Source organism: Accipiter gentilis, chromosome 11 (genome assembly GCF_929443795.1).
Source record: "Accipiter gentilis chromosome 11, bAccGen1.1, whole genome shotgun sequence".
NCBI classification, from domain to species: domain Eukaryota; kingdom Metazoa; phylum Chordata; class Aves; order Accipitriformes; family Accipitridae; genus Astur; species Astur gentilis.
In genome coordinates, this window is record NC_064890.1 from 37038296 (window position 1) to 37063120 (window position 24825).

The following is a 24825-nucleotide window of genomic DNA, read 5'->3' on the forward strand; positions in this document are numbered from 1 at the left end:
TTCTGCAAAGGTAATTTTCATAAATATAATTGTAAACTGTATGAGGGACTGCTCTAATTACCGTTGCAAGCTGGCATGAGAAATGTCTTGCCACCACTATTTGTAAGCCTCTAAATGACCTGGCACAAAGTTACTTAAAAGAACAAATTAATTTTCGATTCAGATGTCCATTCACAGACCAGTAGGTCAAATGCTAATAAATGTGTTTGTTCTAACTCATAATACAGCAGGCCCAATTCTGGAGTGTGTTGTACTCACACTGGCACAAACAGGGACTAATCCCCCACAATTACTGGGGCTAGACCAGCACAAACAAATCTGAATGAAACAAAGAAAATGTCTTTTTTTTTCCTTTAGCGTCTTTAATTTCTATGACTGCTTTATAATGGATGAAAAATTACTCACTTAAGTCAAAAGATTGAACAAAGAATTCCCATTCCTACTGCAGCAAACGTGGTGGCCACCACCAGCTTTGGGAAGACCAAAAGGAACAAGACAGACATGATACACCCAGACTGTATTCACAACAGACAAGACCAGCAAGGACAGTAGGAAGGGCCAACCTTTCCCAATGACTAGATGAGAGTGGAGACAGAGCAGGGCAGAGGTATTACACTTTACCAGGTGCCTTTGCAAGAGGAGACTCAGGGGTGCAGAAATGAGAGCAAAAGCTCCCTAGCATCTCTGAACGGTGCTAGGGCATAACTGAAAGTAGATTGGGTGGGTCATCTCTTCCTACCTTAAATTAATGTCATATATGCATAGCGTATTGCCAAGATGCCCTGGAAGTGCCCCTTGCTAATCCTGCCAGAGAGAGAGCAGAGACACTTCCATGTCTTGCTGAAGTAGAGACACCCCTGGCTGTCATTCATACCACATCTCCGCTTCAGTGCAAGGAGGTGGGGAAGGTCAAAATACTGCAGTTGCAGGTTCATGCTAATCATCCATTCCCCTAATGACTGAGTGCTTGCAACAAAACCTCTTTTTGCATTCCATGTTTGTAAGTGTCAGGGCAAGACAATAATGCTCGCAAATTACTTTGGAGCTGCTCTCACTTCAAAACCGAAGTGGTTGTTAGGGTGTCCATACCCAGTTATCTTCCTTGTTTGCTGATGGAGAACAGGGCTGACCTGTGAAGATGACCACTCAGAAATATGAGAAACACCAAGCATTTTGAGATGGGTTTCCTCATGCCCTCAAGAGCTGCCACATCTAAACAACTGTAACTTGGGCTCTTGCACCATCTCGTATGTTTTAACTCAGCTGCCAAGATATCCCAGAGCTTATTTCTGAAGCTCTGCTTTCTGCAGGCCAACTGGGGATGCATAAAAGCTCCTTTCTGCTCTCTCAGCCCAGGGCGAGGGCAGAAGACAGTGATGGCCAGGCCTGAATTCAGGAGCAATGCACATTTCCCTTCCTGAAAAGTCCCTAGGGAAGGATAAAGCTCTTTCCACTTTCACAGTCCTCCCTTTTACAAGTGAGAGACTTCTGATCTCTAGCACAATGTTTTAATTCACAGTGACACTGAACTCAGCAGCAGACTGACTGATGGACTCACTCAAGGCAGACAGCGCTCTAGCTAGTTTTTGGGAACTTGTTTGTTTGCTTGATGGTATGTTTTAAAGACAGAAACTGATCAAGTAAGAGATGATAAAGACAGGAAAATGAAGAGGATGAGGTAGGTTAAAATTGTGAAATGAAACAGAATCCAACTAAATGAAATAGAGTTAGACTTTCCACCTGTTTCCACCTCCTTTGTCACCACACCTGTGCTGCAGCTGGTAGCACTGAGCATCCCCTACTGAAGGTGGATTTAAAGGTCGCAGCATGACCAGGAATGAGTGGGAACCACACCGTGCAGTATTTATACATACCTACCTACCTACACACAGAGTGAGAGCTAGAGAGAGATGCTGATGATGTCCCAGTGAGAAACAGTATTTAGTGTTAAGAGACTATCCAGAGGAGAGTTAAGTGGAAGCCTGTGACTGCTGGAGACAGAGACCTGTTGCCATGTTCTTCTAAGACCTCAGTCTCCTACAGCTTCCACAGGACCTTGTACAGCAAACAAAATGGATCCTGTGCCAAGATACTGTGATCCCACACCTATTCCTTTGAAGGTAGGCAATTCTGAGTTATAACAGACCTGCCCCAAACTCCCACATTTGCTGTAGAGGTTCCATCCAACTTATAAAAATGTCTTCTTGTATGTATTGCATATTTACTGAATGTTATTCATATCATACTTCCTACAAAAACAGATTACCAGAAAGTGCTCTTCTGTGGAGAAGCTAGAAAGTCAGGGATGAGCACAAACCTGTGGGGATCATCGGGGTCACAGTTTGGTAGAAAGTTAGTGACAGCTTCTGCCACTTCTTCATTTAACAGTACATCCCAGAGTCCATCAGTAGCTAGGATGAGAACATCATCTGGCCCATGCTCGTACTGCAGGAGGTCATAAACTCTCACCTAAAACAAAAAAACCCGAGAGACATTCATGAAGGAGAAGACTGTCAGACCTGTTTGTGAGACATCGCCGAGTCTGGCAGTGAGTTAGCAGGTTCGGCCACAGCACTGAAATACCTCTCCCACAGCACTGCTGGGGTCTGTCTCCAGTTTAGCCCTCGAGAGAGCAAGCCTTCCTGCACTGGCTCAGCACGGCTGAAGTGCTGACCCCAGCTGGGAAGGATGCAAGCGTTCTTAAGCCAGGCTGTAAAGCACCATGCCGCCTGGTGCCAGCAGCACTTGAAGCCTCCCCCGCCCAGCGGCCTGGTTTCGGCGTGTGAGGCTCTTCCCTATCATTGGCAGGACTAGTCATATGGAAGCTGAATAATTTATTTTATGAATTTTTGATATTTTCTAATAAAATATTCACAAATAATTGTTTTCACTATTTGTCCAGATCCATTTAACTCTGCCAGATAAATTGCACATTTGGAAATGCCTGTGTGGCAGAAGGCATCGCATTCACTTTTCTAGACCTGACGCAGCTGCTGCACTCAAGAATTATGCCTGAGCAAGTGAGTAGTTCCACAAAAAGGAGAAAAACTGTTTATGTGCTCAGTTATGTGTATCTGTAAGGAGTTCAGTAGGTAGAGAGCAATTCAAGATCTGCACAAAAGTAAACCCCCAAGCTTATCCACACTATTAAAATGCCCACTGGCTTCACCTCGTCAGTCTGCAGCCAGTCAGGCTGACCATCACTGCTGGCACCGCCGTAACACCCTGCCTTTAAGACAACTTCCACTGTCCCCGATGGGGCTGGGGAAAGTCAAGAGCAGAGGGGGCAGACACAGAGAGCAGGGGCAGGAGACCATCAGCTAAGCCAGAATACGAGGAAAGGTCATGGCAAGTGTTTTAAATTGAGCCTTTAGTTGGATGTAACTCTCCTTCCAGCACACACTGTATTCCAGCTGACAAACCGCCTGAAATTTCCAGCTTGTGATGGGAAGCCATTACAAAGCACTCATGGAGCAGTTTAATTACCACAGCAAGAACCACAGTTTGAAAGAAATGTGACAACCTTGGCAAGGCAGACAGGAGGAAATGATCATCTGTAGTGAAGTTTGGAAACGGTACACCTCATCAAGCACCCTGCTCTGGCCTTGGGCTCCACTAACAGCAGCAGCATTTGGGAAATTTGTCAGAACAAGCATTTGGCATAACTAGAAAATATGAGCTGTTTTATTCTCCCTCCTGGTGCATTCTCCCTTTAGGAACCATGGAGCAAGCAATGCACATAAAATGCCTGGACCTTTTAATACAATTATGATTTTATGGGACTGCAACCAGTACCGGAGGAAGGAAAAAAAAAGAAAATAATCACCTAGACCTGACTGCTAATCCTTACTTGTTTGCCTTTCACTCAAAAGCACAAGAAGGTCATTTGTAAAATGTAACCTTCACTTCATTATCTAAGGTAGCAGCTGAATAAGGATTTTGGAGAGGATTAAAGTCAAGGCAAGATACTCTCCTAATTAGAGCATATCTCCTTATTCAGACTGAGTGGGAATACTGTTATAGAAAAGATCCCTATATGCAGCACAGCTCTCACCTCAAGCCCATTGCACAGAAACCAGTAGTTGTCACAGTCTCCGCTCCCCAAAATTTAGTTCAGCCTGTAACAGCCCAGAGTTTCAACTCAGAAGTCATGGGGGTGTGGGGGGTAAGTTGGCCTACACAGCCGTCAATAAGCACGTGTTCTGATCACATCTCTTGGGCATGGGCAAATAGCATGCATGGTTGATGGTTGGACTCGATGATCTTGAAGGTCTTTTCCAACCCAAAAGATTCTATGATTCTAATATTTGAGAGAGCATTGGGGTTAATGCTCAGGGATGCACTCAGCAGGAAGCCCCTCGTAAGAATAACCAAGCTTTGAACGTCAGCGCTAGGAAAAAAACATCTACCATGGCTCTTCCACCCAGGCAAAGGACACATTACACCACAAGAGCCATTTTTGCAGCATTGGTGGGGGAGAAGGCAGGAAACCAAGACCACGTATCACTGATTTGAATCCTCCTGAAATGAACAATCTTGTCTGACTGGGGAGCGGCACTGGGGCAGATAAGAAACTTGTTGAAGCTACCTGCAGCCAATCCACAGGTCAAAAGGTCCAAATCCTTGGTGTAGCACAATTCTAGAGCAACACCAAGAACAGATAATTTTACCAAAAACATGTTTAGTTTGGGGGGAAAAGAAAAAATTGCAATCACTGATTTTGTGGGTAATCCGGGAACAAGGTACGTACTTCCTAAAAGCAAAAGCTTTGTGAATGGAGCACCTCCAGAAAGGGGTGCCACTGAGAAGGAACTAGATGTCAGAAGAGGTACAGAGAAGGGCAATAAGGGACGCTAGGCTGGAATGCAGGTTAAGGAAAGAGAGCGCCAAGGTTACAGGAGGCAAGCTTGGGGCAACCTCAGGTAAGATTCTTGTATACAAGGTCCAGTTGGACATGCAACTAAATGTTCACTGAAATGCAGCTTTGTCTGCCTTCCAGTTACCACAGCAGCAACACATTAGGGCAGACATGTCCGCATAATGCTTAATTTTTTCTTAAGCTCTTTCCTTCTGTCTTTCCCCAGATTTCTAAAATACAGCTGTAGGTGCCCCCAGTATGTTGCTGACAAAAACGAGTTGATTTAGAGCTGTCCAGTCTATTGTAGGTTCAGGTTATGCTCACAGACCACCTTGCCCAGGCACAGAAACAAGCCAGCTCCAAACCCTTCCCTTTTCTGCTACCAGCTTTGTTCTAGTTCTTACCTGGGGTAAGACCTTCTCAACAAGGGTCTCTTGCAGTAGTGACATGTGCCTTCAGCTGGACACAGACCAGCGTGACAGCAGAGCTCCCAGAGGCACACAGGTTGGGCAGCCCCACCAAGGCACGTGTAAGGGATGCTCAGACCAGCAGGGCTGATGGAACATCCACTCCACTCACCCCACAGAGTGCAACGCCCCATAGCATACTCCACACACACTGTACAGAAAAGGTGAGGGAGTGTGATGTGCTGGAGTTTCAGAAAGATGAGGAGAGATGCAGGGAGTTACCTAAGTGCCTGCAACAGCAAGCAACCCCACAGCACTGTAAATCTTACGTGACCAAAGGCAGCTGTTTGACTCCAATGGAAATTACTACTTTTTTTCTTTTTTTTTTTAAATTCCAGATACAACCTTCCCAATGACTGCCTCCTCCTTGTAGCTGTATTTCAGGTAACTAAACAACAGTGAGGTTTAAGCTATGCTCTGTCTGTGATGTAAGTTTGTGCAAAGCTGCACACACTGCAGAAGAGTATTGCACGGCCCTGCTAGAGCAGACGGTTGGCCAGACACTGGCTGGCAGTGCAGAGGTTTCCTTAACTGGTGCTGCACCCTTGAAGAACTTCCTAGCAATTCCAGCCTGAATCTTCAATCTTTCCCTCATGGCTCACTGCTTCTATAGCCAGACGTCAATCCTGATAGTACCCCACAGAACTTGTGACCTCTGGCCCAAGTGCCTTGGGCTACCTGTGCTCTGTCCTCTGCCTGCCGTGCTGTCCCGAGAGCCTTGTCAGGAACTCCCCTCGGCCTACCAGCCCCTTCTGTGCTGCCCTGGCCAACTTTCTCACTCTGGAACATCTCTCTGGAGGATCAGGGCAGCCCTCAAAAGGAGCCCAGTTTGGTCACCGTACTTCTACCATTCACTGATGTCTTACTTGAAGTAGAGCAGCTGACCTGTTAACTAGCTAAACTTGACTTTAGTAACCAGAAAACCAACTATAAGGAAAGAGCATCAGAACCTCGGTAGCACAGACATCCATGGCAATAAGCACTGGGCTACACTGTGTTTTACCCTGACCGGTACTTACAGATCTCTGCTGATAGGTAACAGCAGATACACACTGCTAGAGCGCAGTTACACACGACATCTTTCTGAACATGCGTTACGCAGTTTGTCACATAACGCCTTTCTCCAATCCAGATATTTGTTTCTCATATTGCTCACCTACATGCAGTCAAGAGCAGGGAAAAATGCTCTGGGCAAGCAACGAACAAACAGGTGGGCTGGTTTTATATTTACATTTCAAATGGATCTACCCACCGGACAAAACCTGCGTTTGGCTGCCGAAAAGTACCACAGCAGCTCTGTGAAGGCGCTGCGGTTTGTTTGCCAGGTTTTATTTTTTTAAGAGACAGCCAATGCAAGTCCCTGCGGCTCAAAAACCGTTCACAACAGTGTGACACGCGAGCCTGCAGCCACCTGAGGTGCTCCTCAGCGGCCGGCCCCAGGGGAATTCGAGCCAAACAACAGCCCGCATTCACTCGCCTGCACTATTGATCAACTCGGCTACTTCAATAAATTAAGCCCTTTCTTAATTGTATCGTCCCTTTTTATGCACAGTGTTATCCAGCACAGCTTCGCTGGCAAACGACGAGATCTTTCAATACCACCCTCCAAGTAATTTATATGTAAATAATAAAAAGCGGGTCCCAACACTGTTCCCTGCAGCACTCACCAATTAATCTCCTTTTAGCTTTTTACTGCCACCCTTTGTTTCCTGCCCTTTAGCCAATTTCCAGTAGACTGTGCCAACTTTCCACTTAGTCTGTAGCTTCATATCTTTTATATTAATAACCTGTGATGCAGAACAGTTTCTCAAACATTTTCTGAGAAATCAAAGTGCTCACACAAGACCATCTACTGCATTTATTATTTTTTTTTTAATTCTCTGGTAGACATAACCCTGAAGGACTTCAAGCCACTAAAGTGTGATGTTTGCTTCTTGAAACCACCTTGACTCCCTTTGATCATACTGTACTCCTCTAAGTATTTGCCTTGCTTGTTCCTTTCAATGGTATAATTCCTAAAGATTTCTCCAGAAGGCAGATGTGAATCTAAAGCAGTCTCCTTTGACATATTTGTGGAGTTGTCAGAAAGATTTTACTAACATAATGGAACAAGAAAAATTCTCCTTCATTACCTTCTTATCATTTGCTATGGTGGCTGGCTTTGGGTCCATCACTGGCAAGGGTCAAATGCTGCTGTCAGAGCCACACCTCTCCCCACAAATGGCTGAGCTGCCATTTGAAAAATTTCAGGATGAAATTCTGCTTTTCAGCTGCAACAAGGTGGCTCTTTCTGAGCTTTAAAAAGCAGAATTTCCTGCTGAAAGCTTTCAAATGAACTGTTCCATTATGAAAAATAAATATTTAATTCCATGCCAGAGAGCCTCAACCATGGCTTGCCTGCTTTGTGCTACTCCAGTTCATTATAAAAGGCTCAATTCTCTAGAGCTCACCAACCTGCAGAAGTCCTCCAAATCTGGTCTTGTAACAGCTGAGCCACTGAATCCTGATTATGTTTGTCAGTCTTGGCTACATGACTTCTCCTCCCATAGCCTGGCACTCTATCAAAGTATCATTTCACACCACCCTCAAATTACTTTTATGTGCCTATTTCTGGATGTAGTCTCAGGGTTGCTTACCTTTCCTTCAGCTAAATTTTGGTGGACATGGCATACCAGAGCTTTGTCACGCTGGAGTTAAAATGTTCTGAAAACTCACCACGTTGCCCCCAACTTGGGAATGGACGCTGTAATTACGGCACAGAAACAGAAGCCAGAGGACTTGGATCCTCACTCTGTCACAACTCACTGTGCGCCTTAATTTCCTGTGCCTCCCCTTTTTCAGGTCTGGAAACCAGACATTGTGCTTCCCTACCTCTATATAAACAATTCAAAATCCAACACTGCACAAGGGCCAAATATGACTGCTGCTTGACACCACTGCCTTTACTTCCAAGTGCCAAGCTTCCCAGATGGCAGCATACAGACACTGTTTCTTAATGCTGGTTTCTGTGCAAGGTGCACTGTCCATCTATGGACAGAACAAGTCAGGGAAAAACACAAGGAGATAAAGCACTGGGGCTCTTTCTGGGAAGAGAAGGAAGAGATGATTAAGAAAAGGAGGTGCAATGGAAAGCAAGCTGGAGCATAAGTTAGCTCCTACTAAAATTCAGGGCTTTTTTTGCCAGTGTCTCTAAATTGAGGTGGCTGGTGCTCTGTCTTTCCTCCTCCTGCCCTTGTACATTTCTGCTGAATTTAGCTGTGAAGGGAATGTGGAAACAAAGCCAATTTTGCTTCCCTTTTGCAAACCAGTTAAGAGATCCTGAAACGTGGATAGCATATGAACTGGATGTCATATTCCAGAATTTGAACACGTACAGACACACTCCACACAAATCAGAAAAGCCCATGAGAAGCTTTGGTTTATACACACAGACAAATACTGCAGCAGCAATTGGCAGAGATGATACTGCTGAGATACTGTGCTGCAGCCATTACATACCCCAGAAACACTGGGTCTCAGCATGCCAGAAAGAAAAATAAATAGGTAGAATTGCATCATTTTGCTGGCACTAAACAAATCCATCACGGTGATGAGGGCAGAGCGGCTGCCTGCCTGGCTGAGGAGAAAAAGGAACACGTCCCAGGTGAGGGCTACCACACGTTAAAATCGGGGAGAGGGAAGGTACTGGATTGACAGCAAGGAAACACGAAGAGGGGACTGCCTGTATATCTCACCCTTTTCTTCAGGGCCACAAACTCTCAGTACTTTTTTAATTTTTATTTTTAAAGTCTCCAAGAAGATCTAAGCAAGGTTAATTTAATAATTTGGTTGCTTCCTAGCAGTATTATGTCATTTGTGTATTTTCATTCTCTCACACTGCTATAGCAAGCAATAAACTCAAGGTCAAATAATGGGTATGGTTAAAACCCTAGCAAGCCAGTTGACAGTGGACGGCTCTCAGCATTTGGGCCATGGAAGCAAAGCGTCCTATTTTCGTGCTGTCATCAGATGGTTTGCCCTTGCTTAATATTTTATGAAAAATATGTGTCATCTGTTCCTTGATGTAGGAACAGGAATGCAGTTACAGAGGAAAAAAGAGCGAGGTTTGCATGTTTCTTGTTACCAAATAGATTCAGATCCCTTTGGAAGGCTTGATATCCTTCACTGCAAGGTCTCTGGTGGTCAAAAACTGGAACTGTTTGTGGCGAGGAAGTTCAAAAAGATGGAGGCATCTAAAACTACCCTTAACACAAAAACTGCAGAATCCCCTCATTATGCCATCATTTGGGAATGCACACTGACATTCCTGCCATTATTTGGTGTTTGCACAAAACCATCATAAAGAATTAAGAACTGGAGGTGAAGGGGCAGACAGATGGAAGCATAAAGCACTCTTCCAATCGCTCTTGGCATTTTCCTGCTTACGAGTTGATCTGGTATCCTCTGTGTAATGCAGGATACTACACTACTGTGGAAAACATCCAGTGGTCCCTTCTGGAGAACACAGCTTTACATCAGCTTCTGTGAAGGCAGCATGATCCAGGCCTCAAGGGGAGCTGGAGCACATGAAGGTGGGGAGAGATGGGTGTCTCACACTGAATGGCAAGGCTATGGGATAACCGTAGACCAGGGAGTGAGAAGGCATCAATGCTCTGCCAGGGACGTGGAGTAATCAGAGCCAGGGCACACAGCTGAGGAACTTATAATGTTCCTACTATGTGGATGTTACGCACACGCTGCACCTTTGGGAAGGGCTGCATTTTACCTGGATTGGACCACAATCAGAATGAACAATTTGGGAAGAACAAATAAGCACACTCGGCATATTTGTTTCTCTCCCACAAATCAGATAATTGAACCTTGGCTTTTTTACCTCAGGAGATGAGGACAGGAAAGGTTTTATGTATATATTGGAGTCGTGCACTTTCAGGTCATGGTCTCCCAGTCCTCGGGTCACTCCAATTGTTGCCATAACCCGAGCCTAGAAATAAAGAAAAGCAATGGGATCAAATCTTGTTAAATGCACTGTGTCAACAGGGAAAGAGATAATGTTCCTACCCCGTAACTGCTACAGTTAGGGATGAATTCCCTTTTCTCTCCCAGAAACTCTAGATTTAACACAGCTAATCAACTTCAAAGCTTTTCACACTCATTTCATCTCCATTTCCCTCATTATTCCAAGCTTTGTATTCATCCACATCACAGTCTGCATACACACCCATCTTAGACTGTGACTGTCTGTAAAGGACTGGGACTATGGAAACCTAACCCAGTTGCCTCACTGTTCCACGCCAGTCTATGAGACCATTTCTTCAGCAAATTATACGGCTAGTAAACAGGTTTTATAAAAAGGATGAGGAGCCTAATTACTTACCTAAGAAACCTGTGGCCTCCTCCTACTGATATATTGCTGTATATCCCCTCCACCCAGTGCCAAAGGCCACCTTAAATTGCTGAACACACAGGTGACAGTGGCACTGACCGCAGTACTCTGCTCTGTGGAGAGCCAGTCTAGGGCAGGTCTGCTGTTACCTCAGGTCTAGCACTTCATCCCCCAAGCACCTTCTTCTGTGACATGAGCTGTCTCCCAGGAGGTGCTGGGCTCTTCTTCATTAACGCTTCTTCAAAGATTGACCAGGCAGACAGCCTCACGGGGAACCTTGCTCTCTGCTGTCTGCGTATCGCTTCCCCCAAACTCTAGTTTAGCCGCAGCAGCTTCTGAACAAGAGAGCTCACAGCATCAATAACAGCGAGCAACTGACTCAAAATTATTTTGCCTCACTAACTCTTGGCTCCACAAGGCAATAAGAAAGTAAATTAAAATGATGTGCATGAAACATTTTGCAAATAATTATAAACCTAACCAAATTCAGAGATAAGCTGCAGGTCTGAACTTTCAAAACTTGGACTAATTTTGAAGACCATGTATTTTTGCATTGAGATAAGAACCTAATGCAGCAGGGGAGCACTATTTAGAAACACAGCGAGCATACCAATATCGGCAAACTGACACCACTGCGTCCTTATATTGATCCTATTGCTGCATCCAGCTAAGCTTGCTGGGATTAGCACTAATGATCTCGCTGTTCTTAATCACAGAGCTGGAAACAAAGTACACCCAAATGGAACGGTTCATTTCTCCTTTTCAAGAAAAACTATCAGCATTCACACATCAGAAAAGTTCGACAGTGAGTTCACGTACACTAGCTGAAGAAGATAGGGTTAAGGGGTGTTATACTTACCAAATCGTGCCCTGATCCCTCCCCTTCCTAAAATAGAGTTTTGCATCTCAGAGCACTATTAAATATCCTCCTGCTTTGTTTTCAGCAAACATGAGGTTTTTTGCTATCTTCATCCAGCCCAGTTACATTTCACAATGAAACCAGGAACATTTTAAGTCAATTATTTAAGACGGTCTCATTGTAGCCTACTTACAATGAAAGAAAAACAAAAGCAAGCTGAACAGCAAATGACTATATTTGATATAAAAATGCTTTTTAGTATGTTGAGACCACCCATCATCCCCCAGACATGAGACTGATTTGTGACAGAACCAAGATATTCTTTCAAGCTGTCAAAACAATAAAATAAAGATACTGAGTGGAAAACACTGGACTGCCACAGGCTAAACTGAGTAGTAAACAGCACAGAATTCCTTCTTCCTTTGGTCTGAGGAAAGCAAACATGCCCACCTTCTTGCCTTCTCCGTATATAAGGGGAAACTTCAAGTCATCTTCCTCAATGGTTTTGTATGCCCTGTGGGGGGAGGACAAACAACATTTATAAAGCTTGCACTGAATTAGTGACCCAGTGCTCTGAAACAAGCAGCAGTGATTTAATAAATAGATAAATAAAAATAATTATTTTTCCTAGGGACTCCATCTTTGAACAAAGATATACATTTTTCTGTGGAAAGATTTTCCCTAAAGAATTATCCATTTCACCAAAAGGAAAAGTGAACATGAGGAAATATCTAACATGCCAAGCTGCTCCTATTGCTTGCAAGGAAAAAGAGCTGGACTGGAATAGCATCCTAACCAGGTAAGATATCGTTGGCTATGGCAGCAGCTATAGTGTAATACAGTGTCATAAAAAAAAAACCAAACCAAACACCCCTCCCCCAAACCCACCAAGAAACTAACCAATGACTAGATTCATGCTGTTAACATGAAATGGTGGGCAATGACAGGACATGTACACAGTTAAAGTGTGAAACAGCTCTCTGATCCTGTTCTCACCTTTCAGGACCGCTTAAACCAAGACAAGCTTCATGTGCTGAAGAGTCTTAGAAGGATATTTAGTGCTTACTTGACCTTGACTGCAACAGTCAAGGTTGTCAGAGATTTCATGTTTCACAGCAGCCTTCCCATGGCCAAGAGACAAGAGTAGTAAATGCTCATGCTCTGATTCTCTTTACTGCAAGCCTGCGTACTCTACCTTTTACACATCCAGCTATTGACACTGATGAGGTGAGAAGGTGAGCAATTTTGCCAGGGAGAAATTAAAAAAAAAAATTATAAAAAATAGACAGCTATCATTCTCATAAGCTGTAGAGTCCTGTGGCTTGTATAACACATGCTTGAGCTGAGCTGCTGGGGAGCCTCTTTGGTTAATGTACATCACCCCAGAGGGACATGCTTTCCTTCATACCACAAAATCATCCCTCCCCAGCCTTTCCCTGCATGTTGTCCTTCCCTCCCGGCCCGCCCCTGCCCACAGCCCTTGGGGTGATACCAAAATCATCCCCTGATTGCTCGAGTCAGCACTCCCCACCAAAGAGGAAGGGAGAAGCAGGAGAGAAGGCACGGCGGCCGGTCCCCTGCAGCCACCGCCAACCCTTGCTGCACAGCTGTCCAGCCAGGCTGGCTGCTTGAGCTCTGCTGAGTCGCATTCAATCAGGTTTAAGCAATGTTAAGGCTGTGACACAAACGAGCAGGAAATTAAAAATTAAGGGTGAAATCCTATATAGTAATCGAACTGCCCCCTGCTTCACCAAAATATGGCATAGACCTGAGATGAATAAATGGTGCTGTGTTACACAGATATATATGCTGCATCACCTAGGCAAGCCTCAGACTTAAAGGGAATAGCATAGACATTTACGCCCCACCTTTACACTTCCCAGTTATCACAGATAGGGCCCATATTAGGGTTTGGGGGTAAGGGGAGGGGGAAGAAAAAAGGAAAAGCAACCAAAATGCACAGAAGCAACAGTAGTGGAGGACTCCGCTCCTGTACTACAAAACATTACTATGTGTGAAATCCCAAAATGGAACCAGGTGAGGTTTGCAAAACACAGCGGGTGGTTCATGGGAGACCACATAGTGAAGAACATCTTGGGTATATAACCATGATACTTGGGCATCTCTATAAGAGACAATACAGTGAAGGCATTTAAATTGCATTTTGTACTGGGGAGGGCAAATGGATTAGCTCTTAAACCAAACAAAAAGGGAGAAGTCATTACAAGTAGCCAGCATAATAATAATAATTCCCCAATGTTTAAAACCTGGAATTGCATTTTATTGAGAAGGATGAGTCAGTCATGGACTTTGCTCTTGTTCCTTCCTTTTTTTCCAACAGGGAATAGATAACATCTGCCTCACTCACCAACTTGGATATCCTGGTTTGAATGTGGAGGAAAAATTTTACCCTCCCTAACTGCTCATGAACATGTCCCAAAGCTTCCAGCTGGACCTACAGTGCTGGGAGCCCTAGTGAACCCTCCTTGAGGAGAAGTCTGATCTCTTTCCTATTCCTTGCATAGAGCCAGTTGTGCTCTGACACCAAGAAAAAGGGTATCACCTGAGTCCACGTTGGCCATCAGAGTCAAATGACTAATCAAACCATAAGCCTGACAAGACAACCATTCCTACTGGAGTTTCAAGTTGTTGTACGTATTTGTTGCAAATGGTAGACAAGACTAAGTTGATGTGACTTAACTATTTGCTGCCCCCTTTTCAAAGGAAAAACCAAACCCATTCTTTACCCACAAACTGTATTATCTGCAAGATAACTACAAATACTTAAGACCAAAGCCCTCAATTTACACTGTCCTGTAAGTAGCCGAAAACAGGGACCAAGTTTTCTTCCCTGTCTCCCCTCCTTCCTTATATTGTCCTGCATAGTAACTCACACTGACTGCGCTTTAGGAAGAAGGAAAAAAAAGAAGGGGTGAAAAAAGCATCATTTAGGCTGGTGTTCTTCAAAAGAACAGTCCTCACTGCCGTGTCCAGCATCTTTTATGGAACCACCATAAGGACCTTTGTCTGTAGGGTCTTCAACTGTGACACAATGGTGTAAGGATGCTGGAAGAGGCCATGTTGCAAGGGCTGAAGCTAACTTGTTTCATCAGCAGATTAGAAAGGGCAGCTGGCTAGCCTATGACCTCCTGCAGCTATACAGCTAAGTGAGGGAGGCCCAGAGGGCTACAGTGATTTGTTTTGTGGTTTCTCACAGCAAATCACCTCTTGGGCTCAGAACTTGGGTGTCAAGACTCATCTCAAACACACTTTTTCTGTTGGTGTTGCTGTTGCCTGAAAAATTACCAGTGCTTGAAAAACAATGCTCAGAACTGCAACCACAGCAGTGGAGCTGGCACAGACACACTGAAAAGCAACCTGAGACACTCTAGAAAAGTACCTATGTCCTGCACTACTAGCGAAACAGAATTAATAATATATGAACATGTGGTTTGCTGCAAGAGAAGGATGAAGGACGGCTTTTCAGCTAGCAGCTCAGCAACTGCACTGGGGAGAAGGAAGGAAGGAAGCTATGAAGTTCATTTTGATTTATGCCCTGTGAAATCTCCTGTACTTTGTACATGTGTTTATTTCACACAGGCTACAGACTTCTGGACTATTTCACTTGATTTTATGTAATGAAGTTGCATTTATACCTTTGTGTGCTGTATATAAAGATGTAGTATGGCAGGAGGTATATCAAACACAGAGATACAGAGAACCTGAGGGGATTGTTTGGATTTTTTGGTGCCAACACAGCCTTACTCAGCCACCTACGTAATTCAGCCTAGCTCACTGTTTTAACGAACACAAACACAGGGTTGCAACCCTCTACCCTCCCCATCTTCCTCGTCCACATCCCAGGAGGTCTCAGTGGCCGCCAGGGCATGACAAGACAGGTTATAAAGACAAGACTATGCTATTGCTTGCTGCTCTGAATGAGCCTAAAACCTGTCAAGTGCTTCTGCCATGTAAACCTCTATTTTTCCAAATGGAAAAACAGGGGGGCGGAGGAGGAAGTAGAAAAGGAGAGCTTGTGCCCAAGCTAGGTGCATTCTTTTCAGTTAAATTTGTTTCTTCTTTTCATTTCAAAAGAATTATGAAATGCTACTGCTGTCCAAAAATACTGAACTAGGGCTTGACATATGTACCACCCACAAAGTTACATTTGGACTCAGGATCAACATTTTGGAAAACCGGGCCAAACTGCACCGGGAGCCAAAAGAGATGTCAGAATGAAAGAAGTAGGACTGACATGATGTTACTGATATGCTACTGGAATCTGCTCTAAATACATAGCAAAAAAATAACCAGAAGCTGCTAAATGCACAAGACAATCTATGGAAGAAGTTTCCTACAGTGCTCAGGTCATTGGCAGTGCTTTAGGTACTCTTTAAATAAGATTATCAAAGTTACCTGCATATTGCTGGGTCAGAACTTGAAATACTGGTCAGCTCCCAAATACAGATTTCAGAGCCAAAATCCTCGATAATTTCTTACATGTGTTATGCATTCTCCTGCCATATAATTTGTTCTTAAAATGGGCCTTTGGAAAGCACACACAAATTCATGTAAGAGTAGAAGTTGTTGATGACCAAAACCAAAATCCACATTATATTTTCTTTTACAGCAAACCGCATAAGGTTACTGGTCATGAAAAGTATTGCGTTGGCATCTTCAGGCACAACAGATGGTGGTGAAAATACAATCTACCCTGACCTGGAAGGCTCAGTCCTGTGAACAACAGGGGAATCCAGACTCTGTGCTCTGCTTTTCCACAGCACTTGGCTTTAGAAAGTTTGTCTGTATTTCACATCTCTGCTAGTGACACCTAATAGTAAACTGAGAATTAAACCTAAGGAAGAGCAAAAAACCAAATCATCATCAAAGGGCTTTAGCTTGAAGCATAGAGCAAAACCCACTTGTGGCAAGCAAGCAAGCAAGAAAAAGCACTATGGCTTCAGAAATGTCCTAGTTCATACTGAGTACAAGGATGAAGGCTCTCTTTTGAGACAGGTTCATGGATTCGGTGTATTTCTAGCACTGCTTTGCTACCACTCTGTAAAAAAAAAACCAGCCCAAACCCAGAACCATCCCCAAACCAACCCCCCCCCCCCAAACCTCCCACAATATAAAACTACCCCAGCTAACCAACCAAACTCCCTTCCCCCAAGCTCAACTTTCTTTGGTCATACCAACAGAAAACCAGATTTTAATCTCTGAGCAACGCAAAACTTGACAGAAACTGTTTTTCTTTTTTTCTCCTCCCACACAAGGAATCAGTGGATTGGAGCTCACCCTTTGGATAACAGAGCTTAAATCACCAACGCAAAAGGAACTGTTTATCTGTACTGTCTATTGAACTACAGGCATCAAACAAGTGTAAGTGCGTGCTTACTACCAAGAAAAGATGTGTAGCGCAGGTTAGGCACAGAGCCACTGAAAATTATGCAATTTATGTCTCGATCCAGCCATAATTTTTTAAAAAATGTCCTTACACATATGTGCTTGTGCAGAGTCAAGACCTCTAAATCCAGACAGCTCTGTTTGATACTAAGTATCCTCTGGGTAGGTTAGCTTTAAAGTTTCAGTGTCTCTGTATCTTTCCCCTATTACTCATCTGATATATAATGAGGCAAAATTATGATAAACAAAGATAATAAAAGCACACAAACTATAGTAATGTTTGTTAAGAGAAAAGATGATGGCAAGCCCAAATCAATAAAAGATGACTGATGCATGTGCGCATATGCACAAAACAGTTTTTAGGGAAAGATCTACTCTAAACCAAGATACTCTCACAGGGTTTCTTTCAGGTAAAGAGGAAAACATAAAAGTTTTAAAACATGGGGTTTTCCCACAAAATTCAGAAACCCCTTCTTCTGAACCTGAAACTGTATAATACTTCATTTTGCAAATCCCAGTTCTATCTACCCATCTACAAATTAAATAAAAAAAATAAATAAAAAAAATCAAAGTATCTCAGCATGATTTGTACACACATATGATCTCTGGCTTAGTCAAATCTGACTGGTACATGAGCTCTGGACCTCCAGAGAGCCTTCGCTGTCACGTACAGTCCTAAGACAGAGTCTGGACTTTGGAGAGGATGTATCCCCTAGCACCACGTACTCCTGTGGAAGTAATTCCTAAGGAAAGCAAACTGTTCATCTTGGCCAGTCCATTTTAAAGATTCAAGCACCAGCATCTTCTCTCAGGCACTTCCAGGAGTGTGGCAGATTTTTTTAGTCCATTCACCTCTAATGAAGTATTAAAAGAAAGTGGTAGAAGAAAAGTCAGGGAGAGGGTGGCCAAGGATCTAGAGGTCCTTGCCCCAAATAAAGGACAAATCAGGAAAAAATTAACTGAGGGTATTTATAAGCTGCTTTTGTTCTCAGGAGCCTGCGAGGGACAGAGCAAGTGTACTGTGAGCGCTTTTATTCACTGTTTGTGACCAACTGAGCTTCCACTACCGAGTGACAGAAACAGTGCGCAGATACTGCAGCTGCACATCAAGTGGATCCATGTTCTGCAACAGTCTCACCAGGCCAAGTCTTTTTTTTTTTCCCAGTGAATCTGCTGTCTTGAGCACTCCTTAAAATTTACTTCATCTCTTCTACTTTTAAAAGACAAACAGGAAGGTTTGTCAGCAATTTTCTCTGGAGATAGAGTGGTAAGGGAAGTGGGCTGTTAACACCCTATGGGCTTAATGCACTGTGATGGACAGAAGAACCGTTTGTAAATTCACAATTTGCTGTACTTGTTAAAAGGATGTGGTGAGGCATGGGAAAAAGACTGCATGTTAACCTCACAGTGCTTGCTCCACACTTGCTAGCTGGGATCATCTCGAAGGAAAGGAGATTGCTGTTAAGGAGGAATCATGAAGCAAACTCTTGGGAAAGGTCGCTGTAGTGTAGGGAGCAGGCAGTGAGACACAGCAAGCAGGGACCTCACCGTCCCACAGCACTGCTGGAAACTACTCCGAGGAGCAAGGGGCCTCCTCTCAGCCAGGAGCAGAGCCTAAGTCAGTCCTGGGTGGCAATGGAAAGAAAGAGGATTTCCTAGGGGCCCAGCCAAGCTTATGTCAAATTTGTGTAGCTGGGGAAGCCAGACAAAGCAGGAGCAGGGGAAAAGACTTCATCTTACCAGGAGGAAGAGTTGTTTTTACTTGGGTTTTCAGATGGAAGATTACCTCACTTCATTTTAGTTTCTTTCTGATGAAACACACTGGGAGCCTTTTGTTTGCCATTGCACATGCAGCACCTGATCTTGTGCCAAGGCAAAGCCCAAGCGGAGGTGCACAGCTGTGCAGGGACAGGCCTGAGACGCACTGCTTCCAGAAAGAGAGCTCCTGCAGGACATGACTCAGACCAACCTCATTCTTCTTGTGCTCGCTTGGCCCCAGAGAGGCCATTTACAAAGGGCTTTACCCCAGACTTAAGTTTTCTCTTTTGTTGCAGCACTATTACGTTCTTGTTTCTGCTTTCTCCTGCCCCGAAGACACTGGCTCAGCTCCTGTGGCATGTGTGCACTTGGGGAAAACAGAGCCATTTGTCACTGTCAGGAGACGTGCTGTACGCAGCAGGTCAGCTCTCACCTCCCGCTGCTCCTGCAGCAACGGCTGCAAATCTTGAAAAGATGCATAACATGCACATTGCAAACAGCCATTCATCATTGCAGAGCTGTGCCCCAGACACCCAGGCACAACCCAGCAAGCTGCTCTGGTTGCGTGCACTCAAAGAGGCACATCCCGTCCCACTCCCAGCTACCTCACGATGAGAGACAGGAGCAAAGACATAAAAAGCAAGGCAAGTGGCCATGGATTATGGTTTCTGCTGCAAAAATGATATCCTATCTCTCCCTCCTCCAGAAAGGCCCGGTGCTACAAAGGTGGCCCATAATCATTAAATTATGAAAATGTAAGTTGCTGGGAGGAAATTAATACCAGGCATGATTGGGAAAAAGGCTGCTTTCTTGTGAAGTAATTATGAAATTAAAATTTGATCTCTCCCTGGCGATTGTACAAAGGATATGGCTGAAGTCTTGAACACAACAATACAGCCAGGATTTCAACAGAAGAAGCACAGAAGGTTTCACTAGACAAAAAAAGCTCAATTAAAAAAGGTGGGGGCTGGGGGGGTGGTGGTGGAGAGAAAGGATGACTTTTTGTAAATTACATGAATTTGGCTAAAAGGCGCAATCGAGCAGGTTACGGCACAGGGTTTGCAGACTTCCAATTACTTTTTACAAGTTGGAATCAAGCTGTTAGGAAACGCAGCTTATCTGAATAAGACTAATAATGCTAAGCTAATTAGACCCATAGGCATTAGCCAGCAGATAAATTCAGGCTGAAAAGAGGGACACTGTCACTTTAAATACTGCCTTGGGATCGGTGGAAAAGCTAATGAGGAGTGTCAGTTGGGACTGTTTTATTAGGTGGTTCTCCAGAGAATATAGCCTGAGGTTTCTGCAGCAGGGCTTCTGTGCTTGATTCAATAAATCAATTTATATTAAAGGGGGGCGCAGCGTGGGCGCCTCCTCCATAAAGCATTTCTGTGGCATTTCTCAATCTGCTCAGGCACTCCTCGGGCAGGCTACCTGAACGCGCTGTCAAAGGACATCGAGCCCAGCAATAAAGAATAAGATAGCGGCTGCATTGGCAATATTTGTTCAAATCAGCTCATGCATTACCAAGCAAAACATGTACGTTGGCTCTCACTGGGGTATTCTGGATCCCCAATAAGTGATTAATGAGAGCCTGTTTTTTGTGAGCCAGAGTCTGAACCGCAGACGGCAAGGCGAGCTGCACAATAAAAGCAAAAGGCAACCATCCCAAACGAAATAAAATGGCTTGAAAAGTGAAGTTGCTTTTTTAATCAGATGCTTAGAGGCTGAAAGACATTCCCTGTTGGAAAGAAAAGGGTGAGCGCAGAGCAGGCTGGCGGCTTTCCAGGCAGTGGACAATATTGACTCTAGAATAAAATGGGTTTTGCTTAGCGCTCGCCCCAGGGCACCAGCCTCCCTGCTTAGGAATAAATCACGCGGGCGGGCGATTCCCTGGCATGGGCTGGGCCCTCAGGTGGCTAACCGTGTGCCACAGCACTACCTGGCCAGACACACGGACGCGGAGCTGGCGAGGGCTCTGCTGCCGCCGCATGTATAGCACACGCAGAGGCAGTGCCCAGTTCCCCCACTCGCTGCTGCCTTGGGCTTCAGCCCATGATGCGTGGTGGGTACTACACCGGCTCGGACCATTTCTGACAGGATGCAGCTCAACCCTGCGCACTCCAGGAGGGCAAAGGAAGCTGCTGAAAAACCAGGTCAAAAAATGGAGTTGTTATCTGGGGCTCTTTTGCCACCCTACAATCAAGTCAAAAAGCTAGAGCTCTGATCAGGAAACAAGCCTTGAAAGAATTCCACTTCAATGTGAGCAGCAGAAAGGCCACTGTCTGCGTTCCAAGGAGGAGCAAAAAATGAACTTTGAAACCACAAAAGCTGATGCCAGGTAGTGCCTTCTGGATGCCTTTGGTTGAGTGCAGCACTGTACGGCTCCTGTAGCCCCACAGGAGCCTGAGAGGGGAACCCTGGAAGGAGCCATTGGGCCAGTGAGGGACACAGAAAACCAGGTTTTGGGAAGGTGTCTAGAATATAGTCACAGCAAAGTAGTTCAAAATTGTTCACATTGGATTTACCCACAAGTAAAGAAAACCTGATGAACCTTGTCTTAACTTTTAAATAAAAGGCGGAGACAGAGAATATTAATTCTGTGCAGTCCTTTAAAGGAGCAGTTATCATCAGGCCTGCTCCCCTCCCCATATTCCTAAGTCAGGCTACCTGCACCTCTTTTTAGTGCTGGCAGCACTTTGCTTACGTGGCCACCGAGTCTTCCCTGATGCTTCTGTTGCCAGGACTTGTCAAAGCCATGAGAACTACCCTCTCACCAATATATGTTTAACCTCTGCAAGCCATGGGCCTGAAAACCCCAGCCCAGAGACCCAGCTGTGAAAGACTGTCAGTAACACAGATGTCTGCCAGCAAATTATGGCTCGAGACAGCTTGGAGGCTTTTTCAGCAGGAGACACAGCTCTTAAGATGCCTTGCCAGCTACAGTACGCGTTTTGCAATGGTTGCTCAACCACAACGCGTGTGCGGCGAGGGTGCAGGAGGGGCGGCTCACAGTCAGCTCCCACCTAAATGGGATTTATTTTAGATACGTTTAATACAGTGGATTTCTCATCCCAACTGGCACTGCAGAGAAAGGAGAGAGCGTGGGAGAGCCAGAGGGAGAAGGGAAAGGCTGGTCTCAAAGCAGTTACATGCAGCCTGGACTAGTGATGCGGTACACATTGCTGGATCAGTGGTTGTCCTAATGCTGTGGGGAAACTTGGCAGCTCTGCTACCACTGTGGGCTGTTGAGACAAAGCCAGTGTGGAAACTTCACATTAAAAAAAAAAGAAAGAAAGAAAGAAAGAAAAAGCAAAAAGAAAAAAAAAGGCCAAATGCATTATGACAGACCCAAAGACAATAACCTTTTGTAATCCAAACAAGCTGGGCAAGCCAAGCCATTGTCGAGAATCTGAAAAGCTCCAGAGCACAGGAGAAGAGTAAAAATGAAGGGGGGGGGGGGGGGGGAAGTCATACAGCTTCTAATAGAAAACACAGAAAGTGTCCTGAATTTTAACATAAACCAGTTCATTTTCCTGAGGAAACATCAGAGCAGAGAGAGTTTTACACCCTCTCACTAAACGATTCAGTAATTAAGTGTAACAGTGGCTGTTTCTTCCTAACACCACCTGTACCTCTCTACATGTATGTTCAAATGTCAACACACAGTGAAGTCGCTGACCAAAAAAAGGTTCAGACAGTTGATCTTCTGCATTTTAAGTGATAAAAGCTTGGCAGTGTTTCAGTGTATCAAGCTCTGGCTGGCCAAAGCTCCATCTGACGTTCTCTAGAAAAGGAATATATATGCTAATTTATTCTCCATGATAAATATTGTCCTTAGAAACAAATGCAGAACAGAGATTCCGTTCTCGGCCTCTGAGTTCTGATGCATGAGTTAAATCTAGGAATTAGTAAGGGAAGAAAATAGAAGCAAAACACTTGAAGTGGAAAATGACCACTGTGAAACACCAGCCACTTCAAAGCATCACCTCTGAGGGTGCACCAAGCTGGAAATCCAATGTCTTGTCCACAATCTCAACCATTAAAATTGACCCAGACTTTTGGATAAATAGAAACAGATTGCTTCTCCTCTGCTTAGGAGATCACTGCACACAATTCAATGGAAAACAAGACTCCTTTGGGCAAACACCCTGCAAAAAGAAATTGATCCTTATTTAGAAAGGCTCTGAGTTAGATACATGTATGGTGATAGAGCAATTCCCTCACCATTTTATTGTCCTGAGGCCAACAAACTAAGAGGTAACTGAGGCACTAGCTATGGGATATGGAGCAGCTAAAAGATTCTGATTCTTTTATTCAGGTCAAAAATGTAGTCCCCATTTTCCACTTCCAGCGAGAAGTCAAGAGGAACAGCAGGGAGAGGTAGCCTCATCACAATCTCTACATGTTTTTGCTTGGCACATGCCACCTCTTTCTGGGACAACACTGAGGTAAATTCAGACTTGAATTTTCAAGTCACAGTTTAAGTATTTATTCTGCAATAGCTGCTTACAGCTAGGCATATTTCTGCTACACTGGTGGTAATTTTTGTATTGACCATATTAGAATCTGTAACTGGGTCAACATGTGTCCTAGACTTCAGGAAATTCAGAAAAATTAACAGAAAAATCAACTCTCTTTTCCCCCTTGCTATATGCTATAGTTAACAGACTTCACATACCAGTACTGAAAAATAATACATTGAATCAAATCTGCCATACGTTTAGACTTACCCAAGCTCTTCTACCTTACTCATTATTCTACATTTAAAATTTGTGTTCCTTCTTATTTATCTTTCTTCTAACGCCAAACAGTATTAGCTATGCAATAACCATTTTGAATAAGGTGAAGTGCTATGCACAGATTGACAAACTAGGTACAAACCAATATACAGAATTATCTCTTTGTTTAATTTTTAACCAATCCAACCATTCCATGTATGCATCCCAATATTCTTCTGGTGATTTTGACTGGAAAAAATCACAGTAAGCAGAAATTCCACTGAGCTTTTTGACATGGCTTTCAAGTTCACTTGGAACCTCTAGTGTGCACAAATAGTTATTTTTCCCTCTTCATGCTTTACTTGGTATTTATCAACACCAAATTTGATCACTGTGATGCCCCATTCATGTAAGTCACTTAATTCTTTGCAGTTCCTCATGGCCCTTCTTGTTTATTAGGAAAAGAGCTATGGTGTCACCTGCCAATGCTACAACTTCAACCATTTTAACCTCATTTCCTTTCCAGACCACTAGCCAACTGGGGAAATGCAAAACAGCTCCCATGAACCTGGAGAAACCCTCTTTGCCTTCCAACCATGATGAAAGAATTCTGCTCTTACTCTCCTGTCAGGAGGCCCATGATACTTCTGTAGCTCTCCCCCAAAGCAGAAGATTTCCACCCCCTCCCCCCTTTTTTTTTTTAATTCCAATAGCATCTCACATCTTGAAAAAAAGCTTTTGGAAATCTGCATGAAGCCATTCTTTACTGATGCCTTCAGAGACATCCAGAAGTTTAATAAGAAAACTCCCTTTGCAGAAACTGGGAGAGTGTCTCATGATCTTCCAAATGTTTTGCTGTTTAAGTCCTCAGTTGATCTAATGTTCTCATTCTGTCCCTATTCTTTTGCTCATGCCTGTAGCCTTTTTAAAATGTGAAGTCATCATTCTCAGGGTGACACTGCATATTCTACTAGCATCTGTTCAAGATGATAGACAATGATGGTTATTCCCAGATTAACATGTTCTGCACAAACACTCCAGATAATATTAAACTTAGATCATTATTCTGCCATTAAAACATCATTATATTTATGGTTTATAAAGCATGGGACAAATCAGAAGCATGTGGAGTTGTAGTTGCATGGGAACATCCAAGCCTCCAAACCTACAAGAATTCAGGCTTTTTAATCCCCTCCATTCTTTCCTTTCCTGAAAGGACGTTTGCTAAGGATGCTAAAACACAAACAGCATGGAAGTGAAGACCGTTTGCATATATGGGGCCTTTGCCTTTATAGGTCACACAAAGAGCCCACAACAGCAAGGATTAGGGCTTCTCTAAGTCAGTGGGAGTCACTTGAGAAGGAGCCTCTTAA

The 24825-nt window shown here is 44.0% G+C and overlaps 1 protein-coding gene across 1 annotated transcript in view; it reads right to left on the bottom strand.

Moving 5' to 3' along the window:
- The window catches only part of PPM1H (protein phosphatase, Mg2+/Mn2+ dependent 1H), a 144210-nt gene that overhangs the window by 6017 nt on the left and 113368 nt on the right, over positions 1-24825 (bottom strand). The window contains exons 7-9 of the mRNA XM_049813858.1: positions 12018-12081; positions 10199-10306; positions 2318-2469 (exon numbers count right to left, since the gene is read on the bottom strand). Of these exons, the coding sequence (XP_049669815.1) occupies positions 2318-2469; positions 10199-10306; positions 12018-12081 (324 nt within the window). The remainder of the gene's footprint in view (positions 1-2317; positions 2470-10198; positions 10307-12017; positions 12082-24825) is intronic.